The sequence below is a fragment of the Osmerus eperlanus genome, chromosome 14 (genome assembly GCF_963692335.1).
Source record: "Osmerus eperlanus chromosome 14, fOsmEpe2.1, whole genome shotgun sequence".
NCBI lineage: Eukaryota > Metazoa > Chordata > Actinopteri > Osmeriformes > Osmeridae > Osmerus > Osmerus eperlanus.
The window spans coordinates 10,164,228-10,182,489 of record NC_085031.1 but is presented as its reverse complement, the minus strand read 5'-3'; the positions used below and the strand labels follow the sequence as shown (position 1 = coordinate 10,182,489).

Below are 18,262 nucleotides of genomic sequence, written 5' to 3'. Positions count from 1 at the left end.
TTCTCTCTATATGCTGCCTTTAGGAAACCTAATTAGAAGCTCTGGGGTAAATGTTCACTGTTATGCAGATGATACTCAGCTATATATGTCTATAAAGTCTGGAGAATTTCCACATGCTATGGAAAAATGTGTTTCTAGGTTGAGAGCTTGGATGACTGCAAATTTCCTTCTTCTAAATTCGGATAAAACCGAGGTTCAAATTTTCGGTCCTAAAAAATATAGAAATAATTTTTCCAATCTGACCTTAGACCTAGACGGCGTCAAAGTCTCTCAAAGCCAGCTAGTAAAAAATTTAGGAGTCACAATGGACCCAGACCTTTCGTTTGAGTACCATATTAAGCAAATGACTAGAACTGCATTTTTCCATCTACGTAATATTGCCAAAATACGAAAATTTCTCTCAAAGGATGATGCCGAAAAACTAATACATGCATTTGTTACGTCCCGATTGGACTATTGCAATGTGTTGTTCTCTGGCCTCCCAATTACCCACCTAAAAAATTTACAGCGGGTGCAAAATGCTGCTGCTAGACTATTGACCAGAACAAGAAAGTTTGATCACATAACATCTACTCTTGTCTCTCTACACTGGCTCCCTATCCAAGCCAGAGCTGACTTCAAAGTTCTACTACTAACCTACAAATCTCTGCATGGATTGGCACCACTGTACCTCTCCGGTCTCCTTGCACCCTATTGCCCCGCAAGGACACTTAGATCTCAAGACGCCGGCTATCTGGTGGTTCCCAAAATTAAGAAAAAAACAGCTGGAGGTAGGGCGTTCTCATATAGAGGGCCTCTTCTCTGGAATAAACTACCCGTCTCAATTAGGGAGTCTGATACTGTTTCGACGTTTAAAATGAGGTTAAAAACGTTATTGTTTAGTCAATTCTACGACTGTTAAAGGTAAGTATGTTACTAGTTGGAGGCAACGGGGGACGGGTTGTTTCCATCCTTATTCTTTAAGTATAACTTATTTTAGAGTTCTCTTCCCCTGGAACAGATTTCATGTTCCAAATGAGGGGGGCTGTCGCTGTCTTGGTGTGTGGGGTTGCATCAAATTCCCCTTTTTTGCTCTGTTAAATTGCTGCACCAGTCCACACTTGACCGGTGGGGATCTCATTCTATTATGACTGTAACTGTTAGCTGCTCCTGGCATTCTCTAATCCCTGCTCTCCTCTCTCTGTCCCCCCCACACACATCCCTTGTGGTGTGGGGGGTTTGAGTTGTCAGCAACTGCCTGGTCGTCGGTCAGCCAACGCTGGACCTGGTCGCGAGTCTCCCGGTCCTGTCCTACATCTATAAAGTTGAATAATGGATTTTGGTGTTTTAAAAACCCATCGACACTGGATGACTATGTTTAGCCTGTTTTCTGCTCCTCTCTCCCACCAACCGTCTCTGGAGGAGGGGATCCCTCTCTGAATTGCTCCTCCCAAGGTTTCTTCCATTTTTTTTCTCCTGTTGAGAGTTTTTTGGGAGTTTTTCCTTGTCTTCCTTGAGGGTTTAGGTTGGTTGAGGGGCAGTTCTATGGGCATATGTGAAGCCCTCTGTGACATGCTTGCGTGTAAAAAGGGCTATACAAATAAATTTGATTTGATTTGTCCCAGCAATAGAATTCTACCTAAATTTACTCTGTAATGGTACAAATCGAGTTTGAAGTACACAAAAAAGACCAACACAAAATTAAGGCATTGATTAACGTTAACACAAATTACGTTGCAAGGTAGGTGTTATGTCCCATACATACAATAATTTATAAAATAGTTCACAAGTGTGTAGGCAGGTTCAACACTTAACAAGTTTACAGTAGTTCTGAGGCAAGTTAAACAAAGTTGTCTTTTGGTGATGTCATACAAAATGATACTGTCCTTGTGAATGACAGTTGTAGGAAGAGATTCAAGTTTCCCTCAAAGTGGTCCCAAATAATCTAGAACTGAGCAATGCTTCGCAGGTTAGCTAAGAGAATTTGACAGTCCATATCAGAAGGAGTGTAAAACCAATCTCAGTTATGGCACATTGTTGCTAAATTAAGGTAATTCAATCTGGAAGGAAGGTGAGAAAGTAATTATTATATAACAGTTTTCAGCATCAATAGGCAAAATTGTCATGAGTGTGAAGAATTGACAGAATGCAAAATGATGACAAAAACAAACATTTTAAGTATAGAAATAACATACAAACTTAAAAGAGAAAAAAATGCAACTATAGTTTAAGAAGACAGGGAGGTGGCAGATGCCTCCACAGTGGGTGTTGATGGTTCATTATAGAATCTTCTTCTTCAGTATGAGAGGGCCCACATTGTCTCCCGTCAACTCATTGTGTTTTATGTGTGATTTATCACAAACAGGGAACTGAAACAGGAAACAACACTTAATATTAGATGACCATTTGAGATTTTATTCATCACACTTATCTAAAGCAATATATAAAAAGTACAGAAGAAAAACAAGGATAACAACAACAGTTTGATTCTAACACTGGTGGGGCTACTGTATGCCCTTAAAACTAAAGTGGCTGAAATTTGGGAACTGCAAATAAACTGGGGTAGTATCCATAGACCTACAATTAAGTAGACCAAGCCTAAAAGCTATTTAACCCTCGTGCTGCCTTCGGGTCACATGACCCAAAGGTTCATAACGAACCATCGTTGTGTTTACCCAATTTTACCCAATACAAAAACAAATTAAAATAATTTTCTTTTAACCTTTGCAATGTGGGGGGTCTGAGACAGCCTAGCTGTTAAAAGAAAATGCTTCACTTTGTCTTTGTATGCGGTAAATTTGTCGCAATACGACGGTGGGTCACAATGACTGATGGGTCAGAATGACCCGAAGATAACACAAGGGTTAAAGATAGTGTATTGTTAGTTCTATGGCAAGTGCTCATTGGTGCATTGAAGCTCACAAACCCAAGACTTGCTCAGTGCCATGTTGGAACTTCCGACTCATCCGGGTTTGTGCGAGTGACTCCTGGCTTAATGATAGGTCTATGCTGTCTCTGACGTAGGCAAAAAAAATGAATTTGTTTAATTTTGAATTTGTTTTAAACAAATTGGTTTTCAACAAAAGTGATTCTATGAAAAAGCTGTTTAGTGTGAGCCACGTTCGAGAACAGAAAAAATATTGGGGAAGATAGTTTAGAATATTTAGACTAGCGTTAACAGAATAAAATGCTTTGAGATCTCTGATGATATTTGTTGTGGGTTCATCCACTTTCCTGCAGTCTTTTCAATGCACTTTTTAATCAACTTTTTTGTTGAAGTCGTACAACAGGGTTGTTCAATCCTGGTCCTCGGGGTCCGCTGTCCCATATGTTTTAGATGTTTCCCTGCTCCAATACACCTGATTCAAATTAATGGGTTGTTATCTAGTTATGCAGAAGCCTGCTAACGACCATTCATTTGAATCAGGTGTGCGTACGGGACAGCGGACTCTGCAGTCCTCCCCCCACTAATCGCTGCTCAGTACTTCTAGTTAGGCGGCTCTGCAACCCATTAGAGGAAGCATGGTCGTGCCCAATGCAATGTCTGTATTGTTTCATTACTGACCGTTTTGGAGCGCCAGCAACGGCAGTAACAGACGTTGGTGCTCTTCAGGTCCTCAATATCAATCTCGTTGACAACTTTGGGATTTTCTTTCTGGATCTTCAGGTTGATCAGGCTGTCTCTCTGCTTCTTCTTCTTAGGCAGGAAGGGCCGGATGGTCAGATATCCTAGCAGAGCCAGGATGCCCAAGAGGGGCAGCAACCGGAGCCACTCTGAGACTGGGAGGGATTCACACACGCACATAATTGTGAGAATACATTCCTGTCAAAACATTACTAAACAAGTTTGCCAAGGGGTTCAAGTAAATCAGATTTATCTGCAGGGATATAAGTAAAGATCCTACCCCGAGCATCACATGTAAAGCCTTAGTATTTACAACTGTTCATGTGTGTTTTAATTCCTCCTTCTCTTGACAAAGAGAAGGTACTTTTTCCCCCCGTAGTCAACAAGAACAGTTAGCGTCATGACTGCAAGAGGAAGCCTAAACTGGGCTGCTTGCTGAGTCATCCAATGTCAGCTCTGAACTTGGATCAGCTCACTAATAAGGATGGGCCAATTACATCAAGACCGATAGCCTAATTGAAGTGTTTGGGAGAAGGTGTACATTCCTTAGCTTGCTGCAGGAGAACCCAACATATTTGCCACCCACTCTTCTTCCAGTTCGGCAATGTATGTTTCATGTATGTTATGTCCTACACAGGCATGTCAGCCTAGCTCAGCATTTTGGACTATTAATAGGCCCTGTCGGACACTCACTATTTGAGCAAGTTAGCCTTAAAGGTCAAACTGGACATGGTTTCTTGAATTTTTCCAAACGATGAACTAAGGGTTTGGCTTATTTATATGTATTCATGTTTATTCACTTGAAATATGTACAAGCACATAAATGACATATTAGCATTTAGATATCGACCTCTTGCCAAGTTTCCTTAGAAGAGACTGCACATAAAACCCACTAAATATCAACCCCTGATATTTTCTTCACTTTCAATGCAGAGTTGTTGTTATTGTTATGTTTTAAAGAATATAGTGTGCTTATTAAAGTTATGCATTGTGCTTATTAAAGGTATGAACTTAGAAGTGTGCTCAGGCTTAAACATTGGGTCTCACACTGAGTGTGGGAAGCAGGCTGTTCTTTGTGTCTCTATCTCTTCATTTTCAGAAACAACCTTGAAACTGGGTGGAGACGGCACCCGAGCAGGTGGGACGCGTAGGCAAGAACAACTCCCTGATGCACGAGAGAACAAGCTCAACCCTTTTTCAATACTTGTGTTTCATTTGCACTGTATAAATATATGCTGGGGAGGGACAGATAGCCAGTTGGACTTCGTGAACCAGCCCAAACTCTGTTGCGGGTAGGGAAACTTGGACAACTCCAGAGCTCTGTACTTAGTTGATTTCCAACTGCTGCATTAAAGCTGATATTATCGGACCTCTGCGACTCCAGACCACTCTTTCTAGAACACAGATTTGTGTCATTGAATACTATCATTACATATTGGAATAGACACATAGATATATGAATCCTTCAGTTTCAGAAGAAGTCGCTTGCAGAAAGTGTTTTTGGCAAACATAAGCTATTTTATTTACATAAGCTAATTATTTTATGGTCATTTAAGAGATACCAGAGAGCACTCGTATTCAACCAAACTCCTGTGATTATGATAATACATTGGCATCATACAACATTCTCCAAGTTTTCCTCTCTTCAAATCTTTGTCATGTGTTCTGATGTCCACATTGTGTTATACCATCAATGTCAAGTGAAACGTAAATGGAATTTCTGTACGTGACTATCCTTTGGTATTTATAGTGTACAACTTATTCTTCAATGTTCCCAAAGTTAGCTCGTAAATCTAGCCACATTAGCTAGACCTAAGCAATGCATGGCTATAATTCTACAATTGCAACGTTGTAGTTTACCTGTTAGTCTTGCAAATCCACCGATCGTCTCCGGGAGGGGAAGCTTTTTGAGATAGGCTGGAAGCTGCGTTTTTATGATTCGCGAAATAGTTTCTAACACCATCTTGAATGGATCGATAGGTTGGTATTATTTGTTCGATATTTCCTGAGGTACGCTTACGTCATTGCACTGTTTCTCGTAGCCGGTGCGTACTATCGCTTCATGCCAAAACTTAAATAACTGAGCGTAGACTTGATAGTGAATGGCCGCATTTACGGAAGCTAACGCAACAACAGCTACCCAATGAAAGTGTGGAGAGTTGGTGTCAAATGATTGGACAGTTTTTCAGGGTCAGATAAAAAAAAATATCACGAGGGAAACTTAACAGCATGATGACCAAAAAAAATAGACTACAATGGCTTATTTTTCCATATATGGTTTGAGTGATAGGAAGTACAAAAGAAATGGAGCGTAATGTATTTGATTTAATTATTCATTTGACAAGGATGAAGAACTCACAATAATGCACAAGGACAAGGGAATACGTTAAACATAAACTAATAAATAAGTTACAACACAGTAACTTGTAAATAATAAAAGTAAATAATGTCCACACGAACATCCCCTCGCTGCAGTCACACGTAAACTGGATTCATTTTTCAAACTTGGAACATATTGTGGGTATATTGCGCCCTCCTTTGGGGAGAAGATTCACTGCTGTGAATATTTCTGGACTTTACGACAATATCCAGCATTCACTGCGGTTTATTGTTAGCCTTGATAGTTGCCTGACAGAATGTAAAACTCATTGATTGCTAAATAATTAACTTATATTGTATTGAGTTATTAGCATCTCATTATCTAAAAGTGTACATGGGGTAGTTGCTTATTTAATTTGTCAATTCAATCCAATATATTTAGAAACGTCAGGCATATTTAGAGTTAACTCCTGCCTTTGACGTGTAGGTCCTCAAGCCTCCCGTGTCATTGGTGAATGACCGAAGATGTCGCATAGTAGATTGTTTGCCCGTCTGCTCTGTAAGTATTCCGATTGTTTCTTTTTATTACCACGATAATTATTTGCCTGCTACACAGGTCTCAGCCATGCGCTCATGTTCAGAACCCAATGTATGTCTTCACTTCATTTGCCAAGGGAGGCAGAAACATCGCCCGTGCGTCCAGCTTCCATCGACCTGGTTAGCAGTACTAGCTTGCTGCTGTAGCTCATCAATGGCCATTGCTGAACCTTGACCCCGTGTGTCCTCCAACTAAGCATTAGTTTACTCTGGTTCTAAATGTGGACTGCATGTATTCTACATAATTTGGCCAGGTTCGGTTACCTTTTAACAGACCAGCTGTCAGGTATTGTCAAGTTGTTGTCTGGTGAGGTTTTACAGACTGACGCTAGTTAGCTATTTTAATGCAGTTAATTGCTCAAATATAGTATTTTTGGGCATCAAACACAATGCTTGCTAGCACCTTATCTACTAGATGTAACATTCATTAGCCCCATACTCACTGCGTTACTAGTCTGCAATATCCACCCACCACAAATAGCTAGCCTCCTTTATACAGAATGTGTTCAGACTTAACATACAGACCAGCTGCCTCTGTCAGTAGGAAGACACCAGTGTGTCAACTCAGGCTTGCACTTGCTTTGTAAAGTAGCTAACAATCAACATAACTTGTGTCCAAAGTCCTATCATGCAATCTGCTTCACATATCTGCGACCTATTCTGAGTTATATGATACAGTGTGCACGATTGTAGTTATTTCCATAGTTATGCAACTGTGCAGCCAATCCTTGGTGGTCATCATTTATTCAGCATTATAGCCTTCTGCTTTCAATTATTCTCTCCGATGAGGCATAGACAGATTCTCATTTGACAGGATGAATTAATTTACATTACAATGCTTCATTCCGACTAGTAAAAAGTATTAATATTTTCTTCATATTACGAATGTAGATTAGTTAACAGAAGGCATTGAATGCAGGGATTATTCAATGTTTGTTTTTAAATTGTTGTTTTGAATGCAGCAGGGAACATGCACAGTCTGCTTTCTTCCTTCTAATCATTTGACTTAACATTGTTCCCCCTGTGTCTGTCTCTGGTCCTACAGTGCAGCAGAATGGGGTGAGACACTGCTACACTGCCTCAAGGAAGCACCTCTACATTGACAAGAACACTAAGGTCATCTGCCAGGGCTTCACAGGGAAACAGGTCTGTTTACACAGCAGCCCTATCAAACACTTCCAGCTTCACCACAACAGACCTTGTTCTCACTTTCACAGGCCACTGAAGTCACTAACAGCTTAATATGATCTGGACCCAAAAGCCATAACAAAATAAAAATCCATACAGAAATGATTTCAAATGTACCAATATGTTTTTAGGATGGGTGTCTGAACATGGGTCCCACATGTATCATATGTATTAATCCCATATCACATGTGAACTCCACCTAAATAACTGTTTGACATAAACATTTGTCCGATATCCCATGTATTTATTACATATCCCTTGACATCTAAAATATTCTATGCCTGACACACACACAGAAGCAGTCTCTCTCCAGTCAGCCTGGTTGTAGCTCATTTTGACGATACAGTTTTAGATTAGAATGAATGACCTCAATAATTGTATTTGAACCCTATCCAGGCGGAGAGAGAGAGAAAAAAGTGTCAATCATATCCAACAAGCGTACACCTTTCACCTTCAGAGATTTATACCATAAGTCTTCCCTCCCCCTCCATCCTCTTTTATTCTCGCCAGCGCCCTTTTCTCTCCAACGACTCTTCCACATAATTAAAGGTTATTAAATACAGTTCTAATGAACACTTGTGATGATTAGAAAGAGAAGAGGGATGACTCTAGTGTCAATGCCACACATTGACTTTCCTTTCTGTCTAGATAAGCAGATCATACTTTAATATCATAGTCTCTGTCATTAGCTATGAGAGGGCCCTGGGGAATGAAAAAAAGCAATGTTAGCAAAGCACATTGCATTCAGGAGGGAGATTAAAAAAAATAGAATGAGCAGAAAGCTGGTAAAGCTGGCAAAAGAGAAGAAATTAAGAGATATCTGAAATAAGGGGGAAAATGCTGACTCAGTGTTCCTCTTCTCTGTTAACCACTGGTAATGATTGATTTGACATTAGGGTCATTGATTTGGACTTGTACTGAAGTTGTTCCCTATGCCCCTAAGCTGCAGTGTTTTAACATGCTCAGTAATTAACTAAAGGGGCTGGTGCAGGGGGTTGAAAATGCATTTAGTGTACTGATTTGAATAGACTGGTAGCCTTTTATATAGCTTTTGTATAGCGGTTAATTTTGGAGAAGTTGGTGCTGTTGCCACTTTTTATGTCGTACATGCATTGAAAATACCTCGTCCTCTGGTGTCATGTTTGTTGTTGTACAAAATCAGAATAATTAACGTATTTCTTGCCAGGTAAAAAAAAAATGTTTGCTGACCTGTTTCCATGTAGACATTTAAACGTCAATTTTGTATTTTTTTACATTTACATTTAGCAGACACTCTTATCCAGAGCGACTTTCATTAATTACAGGGACATTCCCCCGAGGCAAGTAGGGTGAAGTGCCTTGCCCAAGGACACACATCATTTTGCACGGCCGGGGAATCGAACCGGCAACCTTCTGATTAATAGCCCGATTCCCTAACTGCTCAGCCTGCTCAGGAGTATGTGAGCAATGCCACACACACACATACTGTGACTGACCAGTGTCCTCTATGTGTTTTCCTCTAGGGGACATTTCACAGTCAGCAGTCTCTGGACTATGGCTCCAAGCTAGTAGGAGGGGTGTCCCCAGGCAAGGGAGGCAAGACTCACCTGGGCCTGCCGGTGTTCAACTCAGTCAAAGAGGTGCGTAAATAATAACTGTTGTTGGCTCATTTAGCAGACGCTCTTATCCAGAGCGACTTACAGTAAGTACAGGGACATTCCCCCGAGGCAAGTAGGGTGAAGTGCCTTGCCCAAGGACACAACGTCAGTTGGCATGACCAGGAATCGAACTGGCAACCTTCGGATTACTAGCCCGATTCCCTCACCGCTCAGCCACCTGACTCCCCACACACAGTGGCTGTGCTCATCATGGACACACAATGCCTAAGGCATTTATTCATGCCTATCATAGATTATTAGCCCCTGAAAGGCTGTGGAAGAAAGATAATTTGTGAGCTGCATAACCCAATCCTGAACCTTCTAAAATGCCTTCCTAAACACTTGTAATGTTTGAAAGATTAGGCCAATTAGCAAATATCATACAGAAGTGCTTTTGACATTACGATTGTTGCTTCTGTTTGAATAAGAAGATGTTCTTTGTAGTTCAGCTTGTGATTTTTTTTTTTGCTCTTGTATGTGTCGTAGGCCAGAGAGGGCACGGGGGCACATGCGACAGTGATCTATGTGCCCCCTCCGTTCGCGGCTGCGGCCATCATTGAGGCGGTGGACGCTGAGATGCCTCTGGTAGTGTGCATCACAGAGGGCATCCCCCAGCAGGACATGGTGCGGGTCAAACACAAGCTCCTGCGTCAGGGCATCACCCGCCTCATAGGACCCAACTGCCCTGGAGTCATCAATGTAAGCTTGTGGACACGTTCGCTCAGTCACTCGCACGGACACTCACTCATAGACAGTCACAGACACACTGATGCACTCGTATAACAGACACACTGGAACCACATGAAGAGATGCAACGCAAGTATGCAGGCACTCTTTAATATTGGTCGATACATTCCTTGTTTTAATGTTTTCAGCCTGGAGAATGTAAGATTGGGATCATGCCTGGCCACATTCACAAGAAAGGAAGAATTGGTAAGATTTTCTCCACTGTTCAAGACCCATGAAACTGCATTGGATCAGAGTGCTTTGTACTTTCTCTGTGCCTAATAGAAAGTTCAAGTTTGTTTATGTATTGCTCGTAATGACTAAATAAAACGTATCTTCAAGTCATGAGTATCTGATCTAGTAGTTAAATACAACCCAAATAATTTAATACTTAGCCGTGTTAGCCAAGTCAGGATTGTTGAGGTAACTTGGTTTTAGTGTGAAGCCAACAATTGTCCACGTTTGAGTCTGTTGAGTCAGCTAGTGTGTGTCCATGATGAGCACAGCCAGCGTGTGTCCATGATGAGCACAGCCACTGTGTGTCCATGATGAGCACAGCCACTGTGTGTCCATGATGAGCACAGCCACCGTGTGTCCATGATGAGCACAGCCACTGTGTGTCCATGATGAGCACAGCCACTGTGTGTCCATGATGAGCACAGCCACTGTGTGTCCATGATGAGCACAGCCACTGTGTGTCCATGATGAGCACAGCCACTGTGTGTCCATGATGAGCACAGCCAGTGTGTGTCCATGATGAGCACAGCCAGTGTGTGTCCATGATGAGCACAGCCACTGTGTGTCCATGATGAGCACAGCCAGTGTGTGTCCATGATGAGCACAGCCACTGTGTGTCCATGATGAGCACAGCCACTGTGTGTCCATGATGAGCACAGCCAGTGTGTGTCCATGATGAGCACAGCCACTGTGTGTCCATGATGAGCACAGCCACTGTGTGTCCATGATGAGTGACAGACTGTTTAAAGCCATGCTATATAGTCATCCCTGCTTGCTGCCTCACTGAGGACAGTTGGACCCTGTCACAGCCGCGTTTCCGAAACTCCTTTCGTCTTTGCTTTTTTCCCTTCGCTCCTTCTTTTCTTCCCTCCCTCCCTTTCTTCCTAATGTCCTTCCTTATTTCTTTCCTTTATTCAAACCTCCCTTTCCACCTTTCTTTTTCTAATATTTGAATCTGAATTTAATTGTCCTCCTCTTATCAGGCATTGTGTCCAGGTCAGGAACTCTCACATATGAAGCTGTCCACCAAACTACACAAGTGGGCCTGGGACAGTCACTCTGTATTGGTACGTATCACATTTAACACACATTATTAACATGAATCACATAACATTATTAACAAATGGCTACTGTAATCTTTCATGCAGATTCAAGTATTATTAGTATATTATACATACTATTGCAAAGTGCCTGAGATGCTGTCGGTGATGAAGATGTCAGAGACAACACCAGCACAGATTCCTGGAACTATAGATAGATTAGTTAGGTTAGTTGATTGTACACATTTGCAATGTGCCGGCAAACAGAGTTTTTGCATCTGTTAACGCATTAATTCATGTAACAAATTTAATTGACCTGTCCTGAAATAAAGTATCCATTTATATTGTATTTCTGTTAGTTAGCCAGCGTTTCATCCATAAAGGCAACCATGTTATGCCAGCAGTCAGCTGTCTGTCGTCTTAAACGTCACTCATACCAATATTGCTGGATCCTTTTGGCGGAAACCAAACAGGAACTTCTGCACCTCCTCAATCGACCATGGTGTGGTTTTGCAGGTTGTCATTTCTTCTAGTAGTCCAGTGGGAAAAACAATTATAATTGCGACTGCTGTGATTCTCTGCTATTTTTTCGTGGCTGAAATGGTGGGTTTGTGCAGAATGTCCCATGTCGCAATTCTCTATGACCAATCGGTAGTCTGTGTTTTCATGTGTTTCCCCTAGGTTTACAGCCGTTGTGTAAATAAGATAAATAACATAAGTCCCATTAGTTTGTTTAATAAAAGAGCAAGCTATATACCTGTTTTATAGGAAAGGTAACCTTAACTGACTTATTTTGTGATCGGGTGCTATATATATATATATATAAACAAAACAATATATATTTTTTTTTTTACTTGACCTTCCAGGGGGGTGGAGGGGGGGGCGTTGTACCCTTAATATAATGGTAGGGGAAACACTGACCTCAGCTCGCTTTGAACCTCAACGGAGGTGATACCAAAAACAGTTTTTAATAGTATGAGGTACCAGGTTTGTCTAAAATGCGCTGTTATATCAGAAATGCTTGAAGTTCCAAATGTATTATCCATGTCCTGTCCGTGTTCCTCCAGGTATTGGCGGAGACCCCTTCAATGGGACAAACTTCATCGACTGCCTGGAGGTGTTCCTGATGGACCCCAAGACAGAGGGCATAATCCTGATTGGGGAGATTGGAGGCAACGCAGAGGAGAATGCTGCAGAGTATCTCAAACAGCACAACTCTGTAAGAGAACACACCTCACGTACACATACACACACGAGTATGCACACAGACATGCACAAACACACGCAAAGACACCTGTCTACTCATGACCTACTCTTAGACCCACCATTTACACGCACGCACGCACCAATCCCAACTCATGAATGTGACTCCTGTGATCTTGGGCCACAGACGACACAGCACCTCCTCCACTGGACATGCATGCAAAGGTCAACGTTCTACTTCAGATGCATTACCAACCCCCCCACCCCCTGTAAAGTCCCAGCCAGCCTCTCTGAATCCGTCATTCTTGATTTCCTGCCCTGGTGATGAACCACTCTCTTCCCCCTGTCCGCTGAAGAGCAGCCAATCACGGAAAGATGAAAGTGAAGCACTGTTTGGCTCATTCCTTTCATCTCCACAGTCATTCACATTCACTGCCCAGCAGGTTACAGTTGTATTGCCTCCAGGCCCCTCTCTCCACCCCCCCCAAACCCTCACACTTTGTATCTGCCTACTACTCGTGTGCTCAATGCAAAAGTTTATCTGGGAATATTTTTACGTGAACTTTTGTGTGTGTGTGTACTGGATGGCGTGTTTCTCCCCACATCTGAGGTGCTCAGGAGCTGCAAAATGAATTAGATTCGCTCCCAGTAGCTCTAATGCATGCAAATCTCTCAACCTATCGTCTCAGGAGAATAACTCCTCTCTGACGTACAAACACCCTCACCCAATCATCTAAAAGTGTTGACAAGCAGAGACCACTGGTATGAAACACTGACATGCATGAAAAAGCTCAACAGAGCGTGTAAGAGCTGCTGGATCTCTCCTCTGAAAAGTCGATTTACATCAGAGCGACCACACAACAGAGGCAGCAGTTTAGTTAAACCTTTAAATTGTTGTTTCACCTGAAACAACTTGTTATTTTGAGTGAAAGTGCAAAGAGCTTTCTGAGCATTATCCACCTGTTAAGTGTCCTGTTCTCTTTTGTCAGATTTCCAGCGTTCAGGACTTACACATTCAATTTTAGAGAATGTCGGACGACCCATTGTTTGAAACAAATGTATTCCAGGAATTAAGCAGTTTCCCTGTCTGAACCTTGAGGTTATTTATTGTCAGTATCACTCCAAATGCTACTGCTACTCTCAAACCCTTGTAATTCACTCGGAACACATTTCAGTTGTAGTACAGTGAAGCAGAACACTGTGTGTGTCCCTCTGGGTTTTTAAGTGTTAACACGTGCACAGGATTCATACACACCCACTGTGCAGTGTAATTGTTTCACAGTTTGGTGTCTTAATCTGACATAATTAAGTATCACCCTGGAGTGCCCCGCCCCCTCTTTTTATAAAACAAACCCCACTGCTATGGGATGGAAGAAAGTATTTCTCTGCCTTTTTCTTTTGTCTCATAATTAAAGTCGTACATCTTCACTGGTAACAATAAAAGACAAAGGTTTAGAAGGGGGGTGATGCTAATGTAACCCTCCCCACTTTTGTCTTTTATACCAGTACTTCCCTGCGATGAGGGGATTCATTGAATAATTGTTCCTTAAACTGTTTAGGTAGATTTAAGGCTTGATTCACAGAGGGGTGTTTTGTCAATGTACAAATTCATTACTGAAGAAGAGAGAGGAGAGAAGCCAGCAAGCTCTATGGCTCTGTTGAACACAGTAATGTCAGGCCGGACAATGGCAGCTCTATGTGTTTTCAAAGCAGTTCCATCTTCATGTGCAAAAGTCAGTTTGAGGACAGTAATAAAGTTAGTCTCCCCTTCTAACTTAATTTCCTCTATTATCTTGATTTGTGAAGGTGTGTGTTCTACAGCATGTCCATCAGAGCTATCTCTCATCAGCTGTATTGTTAGCCAAGGTAAAAACGGCTTGGTTCTTTTATTGTCTTAGCAGATGAACTGCTTGGCAAAGCTTAAACAGTTATCCCTTGTTGCTGCCTGTGTGAATTAATAGCAGCCATCTTGTGTACGTGCCAGACCCTGGCTCTTAGTTGGAAGGGAGCTGATATCCTGGCCGGAAAAGAGGCATGTTATTCAGCCTAGCCTTGTCTGCTAGTGTGCTTCGCAACCACCAAAGCATGGGCACACACCGTCTCTCTCTCTCTCACACACACACATGCACAATGTTATTCCTGAGGATGAAGTATTAGCTTCCTCCCCAACTGGAAATGATCTCAACTGTTGAATGCACCCATCCATCAGTGGCTAGGTTGCGTGTCCAGGAGCAGAGCTAATCAGTGCCAACATGACTAATTGTCTTTTTAGAAATGAGATGATGTAAAATGGCAGGGGCCCTATCAGCACTCACATCCACCCATGCAATTAAATGGGCTGATTGACCCTTTGTTTTAGTAATGGAAGCTGGGGAAAGAAGGAGAAGGGGGAACTTGTTAGAGGCGTTGGTCATGTGAGAACACGGTGGGTGTTTTGATTTGAGTGAATTTGGTGCATTGTGCTCAGGACAGATGGTTGGAGATACAGAGGTTTTGCTTTCATACTGATGTTCTCTGTCTCCCCCTCTCCCTTGTGTCCCTATCCATCCCTGTTTGTTCCTCTATCTCGCTGCCTCACCAGGGAGCTAACGCCAAGCCTGTGGTGTCCTTCATTGCGGGGCTAACCGCCCCTCCAGGACGTAGAATGGGCCACGCAGGCGCAATCATCGCCGGAGGCAAGGGCGGAGCCAAAGAGAAGATAGCGGCCCTACAGTCGGCCGGGGTGGTGGTCAGCATGTCCCCTGCTCAGCTGGGGAGTACCATGTTCAAGGTGAGACACTGCCCTAACTGCGAGGTGGGGTTGGGGTTGAACCAAGGCTAACATTGTCCCCTTCCCAATTGTCCCAGGAGTTTTCTTCACAAAATGTTTGCATATGTATCAGTCAGCATTGAAATCTTGTTTTTACTGTACCAAAATAGGAAGAGCAAACCGCAAAAAAGCCTGGTACAGCCAGGAAAGCACTGGCCATAGTCAGTTAAACCGGTTACTTAAATTTGTTATTATTATTTTTCATTAGTGGATTGTATATTCTGGGGATGAACCTAATATGCAATAAAGAAATAGCAACAGTGTTAAAAATGTAAGGATCAATTAATACATGCCTGTTGACGACAGACAAGTTAACGCTGTTGCCTCTTTATTTCAATTTATCACCAGGAGAAGCAGTTTTAACAAGATGTATAAAAAGCGAAAGCGAGTATTGCACCCATTCATCATCTTCCTCTTTCATTACCAGCGAACTGCACATGCCGATATGGGTTTGCGAGGCTTTGCAGCCCGCTAGTTTGTTTTCCCCCACTTTAATTCATAATCATTGCTCGTAATGATGAAAAACGCTTGTCCTGGTTGTTAATTTAGCCGCCCGTTGCGTTCATACATCTGTCTTAATCTAATTGGTCAGTGTAATCGGAGTAATGCCCCTCACAAGGAGAGCAAGTTAACAAAGCACTGTGGGGGGTTCACCACGGAGTGACCTGCACACACAGGAACGACCAGGAGTTAAGACTCAGCGGGTCAGTAATGCCGTTGTGTTGGTTCTGAGAAAACATATTTTGTGTTCTGCTGGGAGCTGGATTGGGGGCTCACATGGGCCAACGAGCTGATGTGTGTGTAAGTGCAGGCGTTTGAGCAGTCTCATCATGTGTGTTACAGTTCTCTCCTTTGTTCCCTCAGTCTCTGTCCACAATAATAACCCGTCCCTGCATCTTCAGCTGCCCATGGTCTATCTTCTCCTCATGTTTCCCTTTTGTCTTCCTGACTGTTCTAAAACTTTAAAGACCTTTTAGCCCCCCTTTCTCATTTGTCTCCAGCTTGTTTTACAGAACTGACACACTGACCCACTGCCTACACACACTCACACACTTCCTCTTACTATTTCCTGCCTGGGTATATTATCAAGCTGTCTTTCAATCAAGCTCGAGCCCTTTTCATTTCTCCTTTTTTCCTCCTCCTATCACCTCTTTCACATGCTACATACTCCTCTCACTCACAGTCAAGGACAGACCTTGATCCATGCATAGCGATACAGTTCATCTACAGCTCGAGACTTTCACCCAGCATTATTTAACAGATAACAGGGAAGAACTCCAGAGATTCTCTTCCCTGTGAAAGCAAAAAAAAACTGTCCACTAGGTGGCAGTAGGCAGCCAGGGATCTGCTGGTCGATTTACGAGAGGCAACATGCACACTATTTCTGGTAAATGGTATTTGCATAAAATCATTTGTGTTAAAATGGGAGAATATTCTATCATACTGCTGCCTGTTGAGATGTTTTTGCCATTGAATATATAAATACCTTCTTGTTTAATGGCAATATAATGCTTTGTCAGCAGCCGACATGCACTTTGATTCATGAGTTGTACCAAGTAACTTTCAATGTAAAAAAAAAAAAAAAAAAAATCTTTTTTTTTTTGACTAGTTCTACTTCTTTATTCTGTTTGTCAAGGTCAGATAATGCCAATTTTTAATAACTGGAATGACAGAATTCAAATCAGGTTTCTTCCATGGTCTGTAATTATTGCTTGAAGACTAAACATGTTTTAATGTCCATTATCATTTTGCCTTTTCCCCAAACCCTTGAACACACATATACCCATATATGCATACATATGAAGAAGGAAAAGATGCCTTGTCAAGGTCTCTCAGTGCTACCCCCCCCCTCTCTTTTCCCCTTAACAGCAGATCTGTAGCACAAGATCAAAACAAGCCTTGTGAATTCTCCATGAATAAATCATAACTGCCTCTCCTTATTCCATCTCTTCCCCTCTCACCCATCTCCTTCCTCCTTTCTCTCTTCCCACCATATTCCATCTCTCTGTCTCTCTCTCTCCCCCCCTTCATTGTTTACTACAGGAGTTTGAGAAGAGGAAGATGTTATAAAATGGGAGAGGAGAACAGCGACCAACCCTCTGCCCCTCAACCACTTCCACCAACCTTCTGCCCCTCCCACCATGATGCTGAGCAGTCTGAAACGTCAGGGTGCCCCTTCGCAGTTCAACAACCATCGGCACACAAAGACCCACATTTGTTCCAGATCAGCTATGAACTCACCTTTACAAAAAGAAGAAACGGTAGTCATCCATCTCAACAGCTTTTTAACAAGCTTGTTGGACATGGAAGTACCAGCCTTTTGGAGAACACAGTCATCCATCCGTTTTAGTAGCAGTGGTGTGATGTTTGTTTCGTTTCATTTATGTCCCTAGTCAGCTAGCAGCATAGGGGTTGCCATGGTAACCGTGGTGATCTAGCTCCTGCCTCTCTGCTTTGTCACTCTTACTGTAAAACACCGACTGATCTCACTGGCTGTCTACCTGAATAAGAAGTATTTCTCAAACAATTCTATGTGCTCTTGTTTTATTTCCCTCCACTTCCCCAGAGAAACATGTATGCATAGTGGAAAGTACATTGTGATGTGTGTTTGTTAATTATGTAGCTTACACAACTCAGTGAAAGGTTAAAGGGGTCAATGTCTGCACTAGTTTTAGAATTGCTTCAATGTATTAAGGACTGAATGAAATAAAAGCTTTGGCTATCACCCCTATTATTTTTAAAGGTAAAATCAATCATACACCACACAGTTCTGTCATTGTCAAAGCTTATTTTAATGCAGGTTTGAAATCCTAGGCCTAATTGTGGAGTTCAGATATTGCAATGAGTTTAAAGATAATTTGCATACCCAGGTACATGATTACGCTCTCAGCTCCATAGAAGT

At 42.2% G+C, this 18,262-nt stretch overlaps 2 protein-coding genes across 3 annotated transcripts; one reads left to right on the top strand and one right to left on the bottom strand.

Annotated features, from left to right (window-relative positions):
* Positions 1–1,577: 1,577 nt before the first annotated feature.
* On the bottom strand, positions 1,578–5,692 carry cisd2 (CDGSH iron sulfur domain 2). 2 transcript variants are annotated; one of them, XM_062477398.1, is made up of 3 exons: positions 5,465–5,682; positions 3,545–3,759; positions 1,578–2,348 (listed from the first exon to the last, which is right to left on the bottom strand). In XM_062477398.1, the coding sequence occupies exons 1-3, from the start codon at positions 5,565–5,567 to the stop codon at positions 2,259–2,261; spliced, it is 408 nt and encodes a 135-aa protein (XP_062333382.1). In that variant the 5' UTR covers positions 5,568–5,682; the 3' UTR covers positions 1,578–2,258. The 2 variants fall into 2 exon arrangements, with proteins under 2 accessions (XP_062333382.1, XP_062333383.1); XM_062477399.1 differs by lacking the exon at positions 1,578–2,348 and adding an exon at positions 2,871–2,994 and having other exon boundaries at positions 5,465–5,692.
* A 637-nt stretch (positions 5,693–6,329) lies between these two features.
* On the top strand, positions 6,330–17,887 carry suclg1 (succinate-CoA ligase GDP/ADP-forming subunit alph). The gene is made up of 9 exons (XM_062477361.1): positions 6,330–6,482; positions 7,566–7,666; positions 9,211–9,327; positions 9,832–10,044; positions 10,221–10,278; positions 11,292–11,375; positions 12,416–12,567; positions 15,133–15,321; positions 17,404–17,887. Exons 1-9 carry the CDS (start codon positions 6,449–6,451, stop codon positions 17,428–17,430), a joined length of 975 nt encoding a protein of 324 aa, XP_062333345.1. The 5' UTR covers positions 6,330–6,448; the 3' UTR covers positions 17,431–17,887.
* Positions 17,888–18,262: the final 375 nt, after the last annotated feature.